This window comes from Carassius gibelio, chromosome B6, assembly GCF_023724105.1.
Source record: "Carassius gibelio isolate Cgi1373 ecotype wild population from Czech Republic chromosome B6, carGib1.2-hapl.c, whole genome shotgun sequence".
NCBI classification, from domain to species: Eukaryota; Metazoa; Chordata; class Actinopteri; order Cypriniformes; family Cyprinidae; genus Carassius; species Carassius gibelio.
Window position 1 is genome coordinate 1,865,286 of NC_068401.1, and position 18,567 is coordinate 1,883,852.

At 35.1% G+C, this 18,567-nt stretch overlaps 2 protein-coding genes across 2 annotated transcripts; both read left to right on the top strand.

Moving 5' to 3' along the window:
* Positions 1–1,295: 1,295 nt before the first annotated feature.
* On the top strand, positions 1,296–4,840 carry LOC127959068 (small nuclear ribonucleoprotein-associated protein B'). Its single transcript, XM_052558058.1, has 7 exons — positions 1,296–1,456; positions 2,170–2,321; positions 2,489–2,600; positions 2,868–3,020; positions 3,854–3,977; positions 4,178–4,300; positions 4,674–4,840. Exons 1-7 carry the CDS (start codon positions 1,454–1,456, stop codon positions 4,709–4,711), a joined length of 705 nt encoding a protein of 234 aa, XP_052414018.1. The 5' UTR covers positions 1,296–1,453; the 3' UTR covers positions 4,712–4,840.
* A 1,089-nt stretch (positions 4,841–5,929) lies between these two features.
* On the top strand, positions 5,930–17,596 carry ddx27 (DEAD (Asp-Glu-Ala-Asp) box polypeptide 27). The gene is made up of 21 exons (XM_052558842.1): positions 5,930–6,213; positions 8,318–8,467; positions 8,546–8,605; positions 8,887–9,073; positions 9,166–9,215; positions 9,344–9,427; positions 9,845–9,950; positions 10,026–10,199; positions 11,535–11,685; positions 11,751–11,850; positions 12,556–12,697; positions 13,862–14,015; positions 14,094–14,175; positions 14,248–14,425; positions 15,208–15,314; positions 15,443–15,539; positions 16,072–16,163; positions 16,340–16,460; positions 16,539–16,629; positions 16,702–16,773; positions 17,402–17,596. The coding sequence occupies exons 1-21, from the start codon at positions 6,127–6,129 to the stop codon at positions 17,415–17,417; spliced, it is 2,301 nt and encodes a 766-aa protein (XP_052414802.1). The 5' UTR covers positions 5,930–6,126; the 3' UTR covers positions 17,418–17,596.
* The last annotated feature ends 971 nt before the right edge of the window (positions 17,597–18,567 follow it).

Consider the following 18,567-nt stretch of genomic DNA (forward strand, 5'->3'; position numbering starts at 1 on the left):
ACGGATTTTATTCATAACTCATACAAAAATGAGCCGACACTCAGTGAAAACGTAACATGCCTCACAGACATAATAAATATATCTATAGAAAGCTGTAAATTACTACTTAACGAAATAAAACAAATCTAAAACAAAAACTCATTGTAATCATAATCTGTGAAGATCTCGGCGCATCTAATGAGGAAATCGCGAGACAGGCAACTTCATCCTTGCAACACAGACTTAGAAAACACTAGTTTATTAGTAAATAATTCTAATATCTCCCTAATATTTACCAGTCACATTTATGGTAATTACTTTTGCCGGTGCTTTGCGGCAAGCTTGAGCCTATTGCGTGTATTTGAACGCAGAACTGTTCAGCTGCGCTGCTGCTGCGGGACACTAAACTCCGTCGAGTCGCTCTTCACAGTCGCAGTAGCGCGGTCTCGCGTTGTTTCCACCAGCGCGGCAATTTTGTTTTATCACTTATTAATGGATGTCTAAAATATAAAAGCAAGGAGAAGTATAAAACAGGCGGTAGGCCTGGCCCGCGTCTGAACTTTGACGTGAAAATTGGTCTCAGAGGAGCAGTTAGATGTGGCATCCAGCAGTGATGATCCTCCAGCAAAACAGGCACCAATCTCTGAACTGTTTGGAAAGTTAGTTCCAGTGGAGCCAGGCACTCCTGCACCTTGTAATGTTTGTCATATCAAATGTCTCCATATCAATGGTGAAAGATATACATTTTATTTATAATATATTTAATTTTAGTTTACTCGGATAAGCTGACTGCACTACAGAGATAAATGTTTTATTCTGACTAGTCTACATTGGAAGTATTTATTTAAATTTTGTTTACTCAGGTATGCTGACTGCACTAAAAATGTGAAGCCAAAGTTAATAAAGAAAAAGAAAAGTTATTTTGTTGCTATAATTAAGTTAAGTGAATCTATTGTCCTTTTACCAGCAATGCTAAAGAACATGAACCCTGCCACCACAGCAAACCGAACCGAACCGGACCGAACCGTGGCTCCAAAATCGTAAACCGAACCGAACCGTGCCATTGGTGTATCGTTACACCCCTAATATATATATATATATATATATATATATATGTGTGTGTGTGTGTGTGTGTGTATGTATGTATGTATGTATGTATGAATGTATGTATGTATGTATGTATATTTATTTATTTTTTTCTGTGATCATATGTTGTGTGACAGTGATTTTTTTATTTCGCTAAAAAGAAGCTTGATTAAAGAAAAATAATAATTATAATTATAATTATAATCGTAAAATGTACTATCAGAAGGTGCGTCAGACGGAAGCGGACAGTTTTAGATCGTGTTCCGTGTTTCCGGTCGGACTCTTTTCGCGTCGCTCTCAGTTAAAAGACTCAGCGGAGGTTCGCGGGTCAATTTTTTAACCAGTTTGGCAGAATCCGATTAAAATCGGAGTCATCCGAACAGCAATCATGGTAAGACTTCGTTATCTGCCTTATTAGTGTCCGATTAAACCTCCCTCTTAATATTTCTGCGATTAAGTGAAGATTCTGAATTAAAACTGTGTATCTTACGTCATCGTTACGTCGTTTCTACGTAGGACAAAACAGCTTGCTATTTTCTTAGACGAAAGCAGCCGAAAACAAATCAAACAAGGAATTTAAAACGCATTAGAAATAATAATAGTTTGTTTCTGAAACAAAATGCAGTAATCTTTCTTTAAAATCCAGTTTTTAGACTGTGAATGAACGCTAATATGAGCGTCGTTTTTTGCTCTGTTAGCACACAGTTCGATTTAAATAATTTAATATGATTCAATAATTTGCATACAAATGTATAAATTAAGTTTGCAGCACGTTCTCGGAGTCTAAGTATATTGTTTACTATCTTTCCTATAATCTGTTAACCGGGAAGACTTTTATTTTGCCTTTTCACTTCCGTCCTAGTTAATAGTGTTTCGATTGCTTGATTTTCTGATTAATAGATTTGCATTCTTTAGGTATTCACGTTAACTTATGTATTTCTCTTTTTGAAATAAACTTCCAAAACACAATGGACATTAAGAATAACGTGTGTTCCTTGAACAGAGTAAATTCTAAAATAAAAGTCCTATTCGTTCCCACTGGTAGATGTCAGTTTGATGCGCGTGTGTCTGTAATGTTGTTTTTAACTCTTTCTTGTCTCCCAGACGGTGGGTAAGAGCAGTAAGATGTTGCAGCACATCGACTTCCGGATGCGCTGTATCCTTCAGGACGGACGAATCTTCATCGGCACGTTCAAAGCGTTCGACAAACACATGAACCTGATCCTGTGTGACTGCGACGAGTTCAGAAAGATCAAGTAAGTCCATCCTGAACATTACTCTGGGGATTTTAGGTACATGACCTCTCACACAGCGCCGCTGTTCATGAAGAATCTTGCTTTCCGAGGCGTGCATTGTCTTTTAAGAATCTATTAAATTATTCCATACTCATGGATCAGTATTTTCCCGTCTGTGTCCTTCACAGACCCAAGAACTCCAAGCAGCCGGAGCGAGAGGAGAAGAGGGTTCTGGGTCTGGTTCTGCTCCGAGGAGAGAATCTGGTTTCTTTGACTGTAGAAGGACCGCCTCCTAAAGACGTGAGTCTGCTCTGAGTCTGATGCCGATGATGTGAATTACACATTAGTATTGGACATAAACTAACACGTTAAATCACATTATAGTGCTGTGTGAATGAAAATAATAACAAGGCGGAAGAGCGAACTTATCATCCATAGTGCTTCTCATGTAGTCACATAGTATGTGTTATAAGTTAAGTGGTCCGTCTTTAAGAGAAGGATTACTATTTCTGTATCTAGTATCAACCCTAGTGTGAGTGCAGAGAGTGATGTGGTGTTTGTGTTCAGACTGGCATCGCCCGTGTGCCGCTGGCAGGAGTCGCAGGGGGTCCTGGGGTCGGCAGGGCTGCGGGGCGAGGCGTTCCTGCCGGCGCTCCGATGGGACAGGCGCCCGCAGGACTCGCTGGCCCCGTGAGGGGAGTCGGGGGCCCATCACAGCAGGTACAGTTTAAAATGACTTTTGCTTCTAATTGTTATTTGTTTATTTTTTTCATTCTGAGATTTCTGTGGGCCATTGTTTAAGAGTTTTAGAATTTTACTGTTGAATGTAATTATTTGTAAATGCACAATATGTTAAAATATATATTTTTTTTAAAATGTGCAAGTGAAATAAAAACTGTTTGGATGAGCTATAAATAATTTTTTCACATTTTACGAAATATTTTTTTTTTGATCGGTTCTTATTGGGAGTCATAGCCAGATTTTTGTTTCATTATATGTATTCCGTTCTTTACTGAATTGGCTTTTTCTTTAAAATATTTTACACTACTTTATACATCAACATTTAATTGGGATGCAATTAAAATTTTTATTTTAATTGAAATGTATCTTTCATATTATATATTATTTTTTGTAATAACATTTAAATTTTAGTTTTGTTACCATGTTAGATTTACAGTTAATCCGTTAATTATTTATATTTTATATAGTGTTTTTAAAGTGCATTCACTCAAAGTTTTTTTGTGAGATTTTACTAGAAAATAATTTAGAATTTATCACATATAAAAAAAATAAATAATAATTTGTACAATTTTAACTGCTGTATTTTTTGGTTTTCTTAGTTTTTATTTGGTGTTTTTGTAACTCTTGTATTATTGTAGCTCAGTTTTTGCGAGGAAGATGTGAAGTGACCCATACTCAGAATTTAAGTTCGCCGTAAATGCTGAAATGGCAATAAAAATAAATGTTATTTTATTACAATTCAATTTATTAGAGTGTGACCCGTATCATCCTTCTCTTGTCTGAAACATGTCCTTTCTCTCTCTCGGTCTCAGGTCATGACCCCTCAGGGGCGGGGCACGGCTGTGGGGGTCAGTATAGCGGGCGCTCCCACACAGTATCCTCCGGGCCGGGGTGGACCTCTTCCTCCTCCGATGGGCCGAGGAGCGCCTCCTCCGGGTGAGTGTCTCGATCTGCCGCTGTGTGTTTCTGACGGCTGTGCTGATTCGGCGGCTGTGATGACATCAATGTTTTCTGAGGCTGATGACGAGTCCGCTCGAGTGGTAGCAGGATTACGCTGAGCTCAGAATCACATGGCTGGCATCATGCGGCGTGATGGTTAGGGTTCACCCTCGTGCTCACGTCTCGCTCTGCTGCAGGTATGATGGGTCCTCCTCCAGGCATGCGGCCGCCCATGGGACCGCCGATGGGAATGCCGCCCGGCCGCGGCGCTCCGATGGGAATGCCTCCTGGAATGAGGCCGCCTCCTCCTGGAATGAGAGGTGAGTTTTTCGTTAGGTTTACTAGGTCTTATGTCTATATACTAGGGCTGAGTAAAAATATTGATGTCTTTTGTTTGTATTGATTCTCGTTTTTATGAAACGTTTTTATGAAACTATTGATCCCAAGAATCCTGTTTCAGTTAATGGATGCAACATTGAAACACTGCTTCCATCCAAATAAATCGCAATTGTGCTTTAAATTCTGCCTGTCAGTATTCAAACAATAAATGTTGTTTTGGCGCTGTTTAATGTGGAGTGACGTTTAACAGATGCACGTGAACTGATCAGCTCTTCTTTAATACTAGATATAGCACAAAATAATAACAAAATAAACTGCTTTTGATTTTGAATTTGTCCTTTTGTGTTTCCCCAGGTCCTCCTCCTCCAGGCATGCATCCTCCCAGACCTTAAACATCTGCGGTGCATCTCTTCCTTGTATGGGACAGTTTGGCTGCAAGATCTTGTATAGTTTGTTTTTTGTATTTTGTAATTTCCTTCCTTTTTTAAATAAAGCGTCAAATTGACATTTTGTTTTAATAAGACTCATTTGTTTTGCTTTCAGTTGATACCAATTAAACAAAATATTTACCGTTTTAGATATAAAAATTAAACGAGTGCCAATTAAATTGTTCTGATGCAACTAAATGACGTTTATTAATATTTCAGTGTTTCTAATGTTCTTTTAATCTGTCTAATTAACAGTTCTGTGAGAGGTATAATTTATGCATTCAGCTTTTTGTAAATATATAGTTGTTTTAAATGTAGAATTGTATAACTTTATAGTATTTTAATGTATTTTTTTTTTTTTTTTTGAGTTTTTATATTCATAATATATCACTATATATCAGTTTTTATATGAAAGTATAGTGATGCAAAGACCCGTTTGGATGATGCATGAAGTTAATTTTAGAGACCCACCCTCTTAATGAAGAAATAAAACTTTCAAGCTGATTTTCTGTTCGACATTTTCAGAGGCATAGGATATTAATATACTAGTTTATTTTTTTAAACTCGTGGAAGTTTATTTGTGCACTTTATTACTTTCACTTTAAAATTCAGCCCCTTGATATGAAAAACATTAATTTATTGTTCAAATTGGCATTTACACTGACAAATGGCACAGAGGCATTTGTAAACGTGATGCAAATGTTCAGATGAATTGTTTTTTTTACCTTTTTTGTTTTAATTGTTATTGTGACTAATAGTGTTAGTGTTTTAAATGGCGTAATTTTAATTTTTTACTTGTTTTTTTTGTTTTTAATTAAGTTGCTAGTTTATTATATTTTATACTTATTTATCTATATATTTTTCTGCTCGGTTGTAAAACGAATCCTGGGACTCAAAACCTTTTCAAAACGTTTCTCTGAAAGGACAGCAATGAACAATATTATTATTATTTTTTCTTTATTTCTTTTTTGATTGTTTTAATGACATTTTTTATTCAGAGACCGTCTAAAGTACATATGCAGTCATCTGTAGTCTTAACTGACTTCATGTAATTTTAATCGTGGTTTTGTGTTAAAACGATGTACTTTATCAGAAGAAGAGGCGTCCTCCGCGCCGATAGGTGTCAGTGTGCTCTCATGAGGCCGCTGCAGCCGCTTATCGAGAGCCGTGAGAGAATGACGCAGATCCGCCTCTTCAGCGACGCACGTGTGGAAGTCAGCGTTGGACGCTGCTCGTGTGTCAAACACACAACTATATGCTTAATATTTCTTAAACTGTAAGATAAAGTCTCCTTTATTAGGTAGTTAGATTTACTTGTAAATATATACTCTATATAGTTTCGGAGTGTGTGAAGTTTATTTCGCGAGAGCAGCACAAAGATGTTTTCCGATCTGGATCTGATCAGAACTATCGATGATAATGATGAAGTTCCTGACGATCCGGACTCAGCGTCTGACGAAGAAGCCGTAAGTTCACTTTACTGATGTTAGAGGTTTTATTTTGGCCTGTATCGTGGTGATGCTACGTTGTTTGAGAATTTACCGTGGTATTACCATGTGTCGAGGTGTATATAAGCATGGTAAATTATGTTGTTTGACGATGCTCCACGTTAGTGCTCTGTTTTGAGCATTAAACTATGGTAAAACTATGTTTTTTGGTGTGCACCATCATGGTACTACGTTGTTTAAGGATGTAACTTACCGTGTTTTGAGTAGCGCTGTCAAACGATTAATCGCGATTAATTGCATCAAAAAAAAGTTTACATATATAAGTTCAAAATCACTCTCACGGACCTTTTCTTGGACTGTGCCCAGCTGGTGGAATGACCTCCCAATCTCAATTCGTACAGCTGAGTCTTTACTCATTTTCAAGAAACATCTAAAGACTCATCTTTTTCGCCTGCACTTAACCAACTAACACCAGCACTTTTCCTTTTCTTGTCTTTTCATTTAATAATAATAATAATAATAATAATATATATATATATATATATATATATATATATATATATATATATATATATATATATATATATATATATTACCTGGCTATGCGTCCTATACTACACTAACTGAGACTTGTCATGGCGCTTGTATACTGTTGTTGTTCTCTTGTTGACCTGACTGCTTCTATTGTTCTCATTTGTAAGTCGCTTTGGATAAAAGCGTCTGCTAAATGATTAAATGTAAATATATGTGTAGTGTATATCCATTATGCATACATAAGTACACGCATGCATGTATATATTTAAGAAAAACATGTTATGTTATATATTAAGTTAATTTGTATATAAAATATAAGAATATAAATGTGTATACATGTAAGTATTTCGTAAATATATACTGTATGTGTGTGTATTTTAGAGAAAAACATTATAAATCTAGGCTATTTATATAACACGTAAATAGGCCTGTATTAGAATATATTTTTACTTGAATAATTATGAAAAAGAACAAATAAGACAAAGTTTTTGTAAATTTTTGTGCTGCGTGAAAGGAAACAGATGGCGGAAAGCATCATCTTATTTTTTCTTTGGGCGTATTTTACGCACAAAGATTTGTTTTTATTGTGATTGTACACAAAGTCAAACTATTTACAATTCTGATTATCTTTGACTAAAAGAAGTTGCTTCCACTGTTAGAAGGAAAAAACTGTAGTCTGTAGACAATGTATTCTGTTGATTATCATAATAAAATACAGTCAGTCAAACATATTGGGGAAAAACACAGCGCAGTTTAAAAATATGTAATAAAATCTGTGCTGTTAAGTGTGATCTTATGCAAAATAAATAAATAATAATAATAATTAGATATTGGAACACAAGTGAAGTAGGCTATAATAAATAATAATTTCAAATTCAAATACGGAAACATTTGGTTTTGTGTCGAATAAGAGACCAGATGTTGGTTTTCGGTTTCATTTTAGCCTAAATTAATTCGTTTTGGCTTATCGTATATTTTGCTATAACCTCTTATAGGCTATTTTTTTTATTCTTTTTCTTATATATATATATATAAAAGCTACTTTTAATTGAAATTATTTGTTGTGGAGTGAGGGGAACTAAAATAGCAAAGCTATGTTTACATTGTTTATTATAATTTTTGTAAACATTTAGGGTCAGCATTAGGCCTAATTTAAATTAAATAATAAAATGAGACTTATTAATAGGCTACGCGACGTATGTTTATTTTTATGTCTCTCAAAAAAAAAAATGGTATTTAGTAAATGTTTTGTAAAATGTAACCCATTTAAACAAAACAGCAAACCATTTTTTTAATTTTTTAATAAATGACTGAAATTAAATAATTTTTTTAAAACTGTTTAACTGATTGTTTTAATCGGTCAAAATTGTTAACGGTGGATTAACGGTTAACTGGTTAAAAATGAACATCCCTAATGGGGAGTACCATGGTATATGACCATATATATGCAAATATGACCATGTACGTACATGCAAATACCATCTTAGATGAATGATGTCTTTTGAAGTACCGTAGTATTGCTGTCTGATACCATCAGTGCACCATGTTAAAGGTGTTAAAGTGTGTGTGTGTGTGTGTGTGTCGTCAGGAGCAGCCCATCGTGTTGAGTAAGCAGAAGCGCGCTCTGAAGGGCCGTGGCACTGGAGACTTCAGCACTGGGTTCGAGTTCGGCGAGCGGGACGGTCTGTACAGCGAGGACTGGGTCATGGCAGACGTGATGGCACAGCTCAAGAAGAGAGTGAGTGACTCTCACTTCACAGCTCAGGGCTGGGGATCTGGTTAGTCACGCTGAATAATCTTCTTCATGCTTTTACAGAAAGCACCCACTACTCTGGACGAAAAGATCGAGAAAGTGCGGAAAAAGCGCAAGATTGAGGTAAGCCGATGTGTTCAGCGTTCAGACGGAAAACATTGTAATTACATTGAAATTACATTGTATCATATATTCACATAGAAAAGTTTTTTTTTTAAATTGGAAAACATTTTCATATTTTTTTTACTGTATCTTTGCTTAAATAAATGTGTATAGAACAGACTTAAAAAACTTCCAAAATGTTGACCACCAGATATCTTATTCCAGGTTGTTTTCCACATCTTTATTTTATGGTTTTGTGTATGGGATTGAAATGCTTCAGAAAGATTTCTTTGTATTTGCAGGAAAAAACTCAGAAAGAAAGCAAGAAAACGGAAGCTTTGGCCTCTAAACCAGAAAACGAGAATGAAGAGGATGATGATGATGATAAAGACGATGATGAAGAATCAGGTGGAGATGATGATGATGATGGTGAAGAGGTAGATGAAGATGAGTTCTCCTCAGGTGATGAAGAGGTGCTCAAGAAAGCAGGTGTGTGTTGACAGTCAATCAAAAGCCTTCATTATTGTTCTCTATGAACAGTTGTGCTATATATATATATACGACTCTTTCTTTTCTTCCAGACACTTTGAGAGAAAAGCAGAAGAAAGGCAAGAGGAAAGCAGCAGAAACTGTGAGTATGGCTGGGTTCTCCTGAGCTGCTGTAGTTTATGGGATTTTCTGGAGGTTTGCTCGGTGTTTACTCCTCTCTCTCTCTCCCTCTCTCTCTCTCTCTCTCTCTCTCTCCCTCTCCCTCTCCAGCCCGAAGCGTTTTTTGAAGACGCCTCTCAGTACGATGAGAACCTCACCTTCCAGGATATGAATCTGTCCAGACCTTTACTGAAGGCGAGTCTGACGTCAGCCTTTTGTGTTTTTTTTTTGTTTATTTATATATTTTTTTTTAATCTTAAATTACTTTTTTTGTTTTCTGAAAAAAGCATCAGTTTATTTTTTTATTTATTCATGTTAGGTAAAAAATGGTTAGCCTTAATGCACTGTAAGTCTGCTAAATGCATTAATTTAATTTTAATTTATTTATTTTGAAATGTTCGTTATCGTTTTTGACGTAGTGATGTCTATTTAGGCTGCAGTGTAAAGAGCTACTGCTTTGATGACAGTGAATACATGCATGTGGTGTTGCATTTTTAACGTTTTAATGGTATGTTAATCATCATTTGCATCTGAATCGATCTGTGCACCCTGTGTTGGGTCTTCAGTTGAGCATGCACAGGGTTTCTGAAGTGTATTTTCTTGTTTCTTTAGGCCATCTCTACTATGGGCTTTAAGCAGCCCACTCCCATCCAGAAAGCCTGTGTCCCTGTGGGGCTTCTGGGAAAAGACATCTGTGCATGTGCCGCCACTGGCACTGGTGAGATCTCCGTCTGATTGGTTTGACCAGAAAGAGTTTTTCTGTGGATGGATGTGACTGGTGTGTGTGTCTCAGGTAAGACGGCGGCCTTCATGCTGCCCGTGCTGGAGCGTCTGATCTACAAGCCCAGAGAGACGCAGGTGACCCGTGTGCTGGTTCTGGTGCCGACCCGAGAGCTGGGCATCCAGGTGCACTCGGTCGCTCGCCAGCTGGCTCAGTTCACCAGCATCAGCACCTGTCTGGCCGTCGGTACGCTTCAGCTTCTGTACTATTCATCCATATTTAATTAATTAATTAATTTAATAAAAAAGTATTATACAACAATTTAATGTACAAATGTGCATGTCTTTTATATATATATATATATATATATATATATATATATATATATATATATATATATATATATATATATATATATATATTACATTTTTAAATTTGTTTTAGTTTTTTTATTACTTCATTCTAAACTTGAAAAAAAGTTTTAAATTTTTTTTAATTTTGACCTATTTTTGATTCTGTTTAGCTTCTTTTTTTCTCCTTTTTCTTTAGGGAACTTTCTAATTAAGTTTTAAATATAATATTTTAACTTAATATTATCTTATTTCAAGTAATATTTTAGCTTTTTTATCATTTTAAATGTTTTAATTTAAAAGTATTAGTAATTATGTGCTTTTGTCATTTTTTTTATATATATTTAAGCATTTTCTTTCATTTTAGTACTTCGACCAAAATTTTACCATTTTAGTACTTTTACTAAAAAGTAATTTTTACATATGTATTTATTTATTTTAGTGAGTAATACTGTTATGTGTTCTTGCCATTTTTATTACTTTTTTAAATATTTTTTTTATTTCATGTTCTTCAAACATTTCTATTTAGCTTTTTTTAAATTTGCATCTCTTTTTAGTTCAATTTTTTAAATTTAAATATTAAATTATTTATTAAATTATTTTTTAGCTTAATTTATTTTCTAAACAACTCTAGATGTTTTTTTTATATTAGTAATGTGCTTTTGTCATTTATAATTAATATTTTGTATATAAAAAATATTTTAGTTCTTCAACCTAAACTTTAAGTGTAATTTAATATTTTTAAGCTAATTTATTTAAACAAATCTAATTATATTTTATTTCAATTTGTGAAATAAGTTTAGTACTCAAACCTAAACATAAAAATGTTAGTACCTTTTTATTAAAAGTAATTTTAGTACTAAAAAAAAAAATATTAGATTTCTAATTTTTAGTTGTTGTTTTTTTTTTTCTGCAGTTCTATGTGCTAATTTTATATTGTATTATTTTTTTATAAATCAGTTCAGTTTTATATCAGTTTTTGGTTTAGTAATTTATTGCTTCAACTTCTACTTATTAAATATAGTTGATTTGTCAAGACTGCATTTATTTCAAGTATTTAATCTTATATTTAAGTTGTTTTATGAGCTTATGAGCGGCCCTGTTGCTTTAGTTCTGTCTTTCACATGTTAAAATGAGACACTTGTAGGTTTTGGAATATAATGAGGCAGTGGATGTACTGTAAGAAACGAATGCAGGAAGTGTTGTGAGATGTTTGTGATGTGTCTGTCAGGTGGGCTGGACCTGAAGTCTCAGGAGGCGGCGCTGAGGGCGGGGCCAGACGTCCTGATCGCTACACCTGGACGCTTGATTGACCATCTGCACAACACGCCCTCGTTTGAGCTCAGTCAGATCGAGATCCTCATCCTAGACGAGGCCGACAGGTGAGAGCCACAGGTGAGACGTGCTCAGTGCTCGGCTGGTTATTTACACACGTGTCTTTGCTCAGGATGCTGGACGAGTACTTCGAGGAGCAGATGAAGGAGATCATCAGGATGTGCTCCTATCAGAGACAGACCATGCTGTTCTCGGCCACCATGAGTGAAGAGGTGATGACTGCACTTCACTCAATGCTTTGTATCGAAATCAGGTTATCATGCAAGTAATAAGAGTAAAAAGTGATACAAATCCATCCAAATAAATTAATATAGAAATGTAAATATTTTAAATAAATGCATGAAATAAAGGAATAAATAAATGCAAAAAATGAAACTAAATAAATAGCATAATACCAATTTAAAAAGCATAATTTATTTGCTGACTAACTTGTTTATCCATAAATATCTTTATATATCAGCTCCAAACATTGGATGTACCAGTGAAAATATAAGAAAGAAAGATAGATGGATATAAATCAAATCAACGAATAACTATATCAAAATATATAAAATGCATATAAAATATGTACATTAATAAAAAAAAAAATAATGCATTAAAATGCACAAATGCATTTAAAAAAAATTGTTTTGTTTCTCTACTGACAAAAAAAAAATTGAGATCGTCTTGTTTTCTCATAAAAAACATTCCGTTCCAAACGCTTGCACCACTGATCATATCAATATCAGACATTATTGATTATTTCCATCAGTTTGATTAGGTCATTATTAGAAATCAGGATTTATTTCTATAATTTGCTCATTGACAAAAGCTTATTTAACCATCATATGGGTCGTGTGCCGTATATAATGTTATTTTTGGCTCTGCCTGTTAGTAGAACAGCTCTTCATCGGCGTGTTTTCCTCGTTTCTCCTCAGGTGAAGGATCTGGCGTCCGTGTCGCTGAAGCAGCCGGTGAGGATCTTTGTGAACAGTAACACAGACGTGGCTCCGTATCTCCGACAGGAGTTTGTGAGGATCAGACCCAATAAAGAAGGAGACCGAGAGGCGATCGTTGCAGGTAAGGTGCCCTAATTAGTGGCCTCGCTGGTCTGCTGTCTGCTTAGGGTGATGTGACAGCTCTCTAGTGCTTTTCATTGATGGTAAATCACTTGTGATCCACACGAAACACTCACAATGATTCCAGTAGAGTCTGGCGTTACTGTGCTCCTCTTAGCATAAAAATAAAAATGCATGATCACTTATGAATGTGCTCTTTTCAAATTGTTGAGCTATTTACAATCAAAAAATGTAAATAAAAAATATTAAAATATATTTATAATGTATCTTTCCTTGAAATATTTTGAGCGTATTGCAGTCAGTGTTTTTTTTTGTATATAATATTGTTTAATTTAATTGTTTTTATATATATATTTGTTTGTTAAATAAGTTTAGTACTTAAACTTAAAAATGTTAGTACCTTTAATAAAAGTAATTTTAATACTTCAACCTAAAATTAGAAAATTTAAATTTAAAATTATTTTTTTTTTAAATAAAAATATTAAAATATATTTATAAGGTATCTTTCCTATAAAACTGTCCATTATCTTTGAGGAAAATAATTTTTAACTAATTGCAGTCAGTGTTTTTTTTTTTAGTGTATTTTTTTTTAGTATATATATTAATATATTATATATTTGTAATATATTTTTTAAGATATATTTGTAATTTTATTTTATTTTGTTAAATAAGTTTAGTACTTAAACTTAAAAATGTTAGTATGTTTAATAAAAGTAATTTTAATACTTCAACCTAAAATTATTTAATTGCTTTTCTTCAGGTTTCAGCAATTGTATGTGCTAATTTTTTTTTTCTATTATTTTAGGATTAACTTCAGTTTAAACTGTATTTGTTTTTTTTACTTTGTAATCTATTTGTTTAGACTTTTATTTGTTTTTTATTTTTCTCTTCAGCTTTAATTTTATGTTTAGTTTTAGTGATTGTAGTATTTGTTTAAATTTAAATCATTTGAAAAAAACAATACAATGCAGTTTCAGTGGCCAGAACCAAACAATTGTGCTGCAAATGTTTTGAAGAGTCATCAAAGTTAACTTATGATGTCTAAAAAATGCTGTCTAGTTAGGCAGCGCACTAGGGTTTGGAACAGAGTCAAACCTGGACTAATTTGTTCTCAGATTTAGTTTAATTCTGAAACGCATTTATTAAATCCAGTCCTCGTCCGCAGCTCTCCTGACCAGAACCTTTCAGGATCACGTGATGCTCTTCACTCAGACGAAGAAGCAGGCTCACCGCATGCACATCCTGCTGGGCCTGATGGGGTTAAAGGTCGGCGAGCTTCACGGAAACCTGTCGCAGACGCAGAGATTGGAAAGTCTGAAGTGAGTTTCATGCATTTAAAGAAACGCAAAGGATTGCCTTGAATAGACTGCTGCATGAACAACATCCTGGTGTTTCAGGCGTTTCAAGGACGAGCAGATTGATATTTTAGTGGCTACAGACGTCGCTGCCAGAGGTCTGGATATAGACGGAGTCAAGACGGTGGGTTTGCATCTAATATCTTTGTCGGTGAAACCCCGGAGAACGCGGTCTGAAATGCACGTGTGTTTGCAGGTGATAAACTTCACCATGCCCAACACTGTGAAGCATTACGTGCACAGGGTGGGCCGAACGGCTCGCGCCGGGAAAGTGGGACGATCCGTGTCCCTCGTGGGGGAGACCGAGAGGAAGATGCTGAAAGAGATTGTTAAAAAAGCCAAAACCGCCGTCAAAGCTCGAGTCATTCCTCAAGGTAATGGTGTTCCTGTGGCTCAGTGGTAGAGCTTTTGCATAGCATCGCAAAAGATTGTGGGTTCGATTCCCAGAGAACACGTTAGGTAAAACATTTTATACTGAATGCACTGTAAATCGCTTTGGATAAAAGCGTCTGCTAAATGCATGCACTTTATAAACCTGTCTGAATGGTTCTTTGCACATCCGTCAAAATCCACGGGTTTTAACACATCTTAATTAGTCTTAAATTCATGAATTTATGGCAATACATTTTTGATGTTGTCCCATACAAATATTTTAACATTCTTAAATCAAGATGCAGTTACTTGAGAAGCATAATTAAGTCTTTTTTAGCTGAGAAATTTAATAAAATTGAGTTTTTTTAAAACAAATACTTCCCAATGAGGAATGAAAACTTGCTTCTCAAGTGAATGTAACCTGATTTAAGAGTCTTCAGACATTTGCATAAAAAAAAAAAATGACAGAAAGAGCATGATTTTTTTTTTTTTTTCTGGAGTGATCAGAAAGTGCATTAAAAGCATTTCAATATTCGAATGGTTGAGTGCAAAGCTGTTTAAACTCATTTCAGTCGATGTTTTGTTAATGCAACTTACTGTGTTCCTTAAAGTGTCTTTGCATGGTCTTAAAAAGTGTCTCCACAAAACCTGCAGAATCCCTGAAAATCATAAGGATCTGAAAATCTGCTAAAAGTCCTCATCCGTTGAAACGCTCTCATGTAATGCATTGTTTTGTATCAGAGATGACTCTGTTGTTAAAGTGTGTTCTCTGGCCGTCTCTCAGAGGTCATCCTCAAGTTTCGGGATCTGATTGAGAAGCTGGAGAAGGACGTGTACGCTGTATTACGCTTGGAGAAGGAGGAAAAGGAAATGGCTCATTCAGAGGCGCAGGTCTGTTTATTTCAAAGAGTCACTTGTATTAATGTATGATTTAACACACTTTGGCTCCTGTAGTAACCCGGATGTGTGTGTGTGTGTGTGTGTGTGTGTGTGTGTTTCATCTTTCTGTTGTTGTTCAGATCAGTTCAGCTCAGAAGAGGTTAACTCAGGCTGCAGACGAGAAACAGGCGCCAAGAACCTGGTTCCAAACGCACGAGGAGAGAAAGAAAGAGCGCAGTGAGTTGAATTTGTTGAAAGTGGTCTCTTCTGCTCACTAAGACCGCATTTATTTAATAAAACGTGCAGTAAAATTGTGAAATATTATTTTAATTTGAAAGAAATGTTTTCTGTGTGAATCTGTGTTAAAGTGTAATTTATTTCTGTGATGCTCCGCTGTATTTTCAGCATCATTCCTCCAGTCTTCAGTGTCACATGATCTTCAGAAATCAGAATAATATGATGATTTACTGCTCAAGAAACATGAAGATTATTATCATTCAATGTTGAACACAGGTGTTCTGCTCAATATTTTAGTTGGAAATGATGCTACATTTTGTTTTTCAGTCTTTTTGTAACATTATAAATGGCATTACTGTCAATTTAATGCATCCTTGATGAATAAAAGTACTTTATCAAAAAACTAAGTACGATTGTGAACACGTAGCACACGTCATTTCTCCGTGTATTTAATATTTTAATAATTGTTTGTGTGTGTTTGCATTTTTCATCTCATCACACACTTTAATTTTTCCTGTTCTTTGTCATAAAGTGACTAAAGCGCTGCAGGATTTTGATTTGGCTCTGAGAGGAAAGAAGAAGCGTGCTCAGTTCCTGAAACAGGGCAAGAAGAAAGAGTTAACGGTGAGATTATTTCATCAAACTCTCTTTTTTACTTTATGCTTTTATGACCTGGCTTTGTGCATCACTAATGCACATCACAAATTAAATTAGCAAAATCATCAAAGAGTTCTAGCACTGCATGCTGCATCAGATCTGTGTGTTTGAATGTTTAACGTGTGTGTGTGTGTGTGTGTCAGGCGGAGGAGCGAGCTCAGTTCGAGGTGCTGAAGTCTCAGATGTACGCCGAACGAGTCGCCAAACGTGATCGCAAGCCGAAGCGCGCCAGAGCCATTCCTGAAGAAGAACCTGTGAAGAAAGGTCAGCAGATGAACACTTGAGCTTTAGAAAACATGCCTTTGAATTCAATTCCTGACTCCTTAAACTTTCTTCTCCCAGTTTCCAAAGACAAGGGCGGCAAGAAGAAGTCTGTGTTTGACAAGGAGCTCACGAACACCAGCAAGAAAACTCTGAAGCAGTACAGAGCCGGGTGTGTGTGATACTCAAGAGTTCAAGGCTTTGTGTGTTTGTCTCCGAGTCTAACACTGATTCCTCTGTCTAGGCCGACCTTCGAGGACAGGAAGAGACTCGGCATTCCTAACAAGAAAGGAGGACACTTCAAGTCAAAGGCCAGGTGAGATTTATTACAATCAACTCCCCTTTAGATATGCATGCAACAAAAAAGACATTTTTAGTATGGTCAGACTTTTATTTCAATTAACAGAGCAGTCAATGGAAACAGACTGATGTAAAAACACTATAATGCATCATTTGGGTATTATGGGGGATTTAAATTACGTTGCTATATTAAAGTAAATTATAAAATATAAAATAAAATACCTTGAAATTAAATGTAGTGGAAAACAAAGTAAAAAAATTGAATAAATCATGCAATTTATTGCAATTACAAAAGATTAACAAGGTAAAATGTATTTATGCATTTTGTTGCGCTTTTGATTTTAATTTAATAATATATTTAATACTGGCACTGATAAATTACTGCATTGAGAATCTTTTTTTTTCCTTCTACATGCATGGAGTGTGATAAGGAAAAGGGTATTTTAAATACTTTATGAAAATACACAAATATTTTATTCTGGAATTTAAATTCTCTGAAGCTATTTTAAACGTGTTTGCAATTATTTCAAGTTGGAAAATAAATCTATTTTAGCTCTGTTTTATCTTAATGTCTTGATGGTTTAATATAAGAAACAGTGTTTTTGCCTGTTGTCTCATCTCAAGTCTTTTATGTGTCGTTGTAGGTACAGAAGAAAGTGAAGCCGTTCCTGATGTATCAGCCTATAATCACCCTTTAAATCATTTTATCATCATCATCCTCGCTCCAAACCTTCCCTTAAATAAACATCTACATCCTGTTTAACCTGTGCTTCTGTGTGTCACGGTACGAACCAGTGACTAACGAGCATCAGAAATAAAATTGATTTCCCTCAAATCAAGCCAAATGATTCCTGCAGAGCGAGACGATTAATCAGGAAACGCCTTTATCAGACGACCTTCGAGATAATGCAGAGAGAAACTCCCTGTAACCATACAAAAATAAAATAAAAAAGAGACTCCAACAGTATTCTGCACAGTAAACATGCATAATGTAATAAAACAATAAACTTAAAGGTGATCGTTATTTAAAGGTGTTCTTGTTACACTGTAATTATACATTGAAAGACAGTAATATTAATTTACTACATGTACTTTGCCATAAGGTTAGGGTTACTTGCACGTATCTATGCATAATTTACTGTTATTATAATAGTAAGTACTGTTCATGTGTAATGTGTAACAAGGACGACGTAAAATAAAGTGTTGCAAAAAAAACATCATTTATTGCATGCTATTTAATTATTTACTGTGTTAAAAATGGAGGTGATGCTTATAAGTGCATGCAGAGAGAACTACATGCATGTAAATATCATATGGAGTTCCACTGTTTGCTAGTTGATCAAACAGACATGAGGTTGAGAACAGATGACTCCATTTAAAATCAGGACCTGTGTTTCTCAGTAAGTCGTGCTATGCATCCTTTTATTCTCTTGTATATCAGCTAGTCTCTCCACAGTCAATCTTTAAATGCAGCATGTCATGTTTGCATGAGTTTTGCACCCTTTGCTCTGCCAAGTGAGATGTAGTGTCGTTGAACAACAGGTCTTCACCGGTCTTGCAACCTCAGCCACACTGTTACCCAGGCTTGCATTTGTTTTGCATCTACCTCAATGCTTTGCATTCAAAACACAAGATTTTATCAGGTAGGTTTCAGTTTTGTCTCCAGCAGGTGATTTCACATAAACACCTTCCTAAAGATACTAAAAGATCTAAAAAGATTGTGTTTGCAAACTATTAATTAATTCAACACTAAACTTAGGTTGTTGTTTACTTTGATGATTTTCAAGTTATGCATTCTTGGCAAACTAGA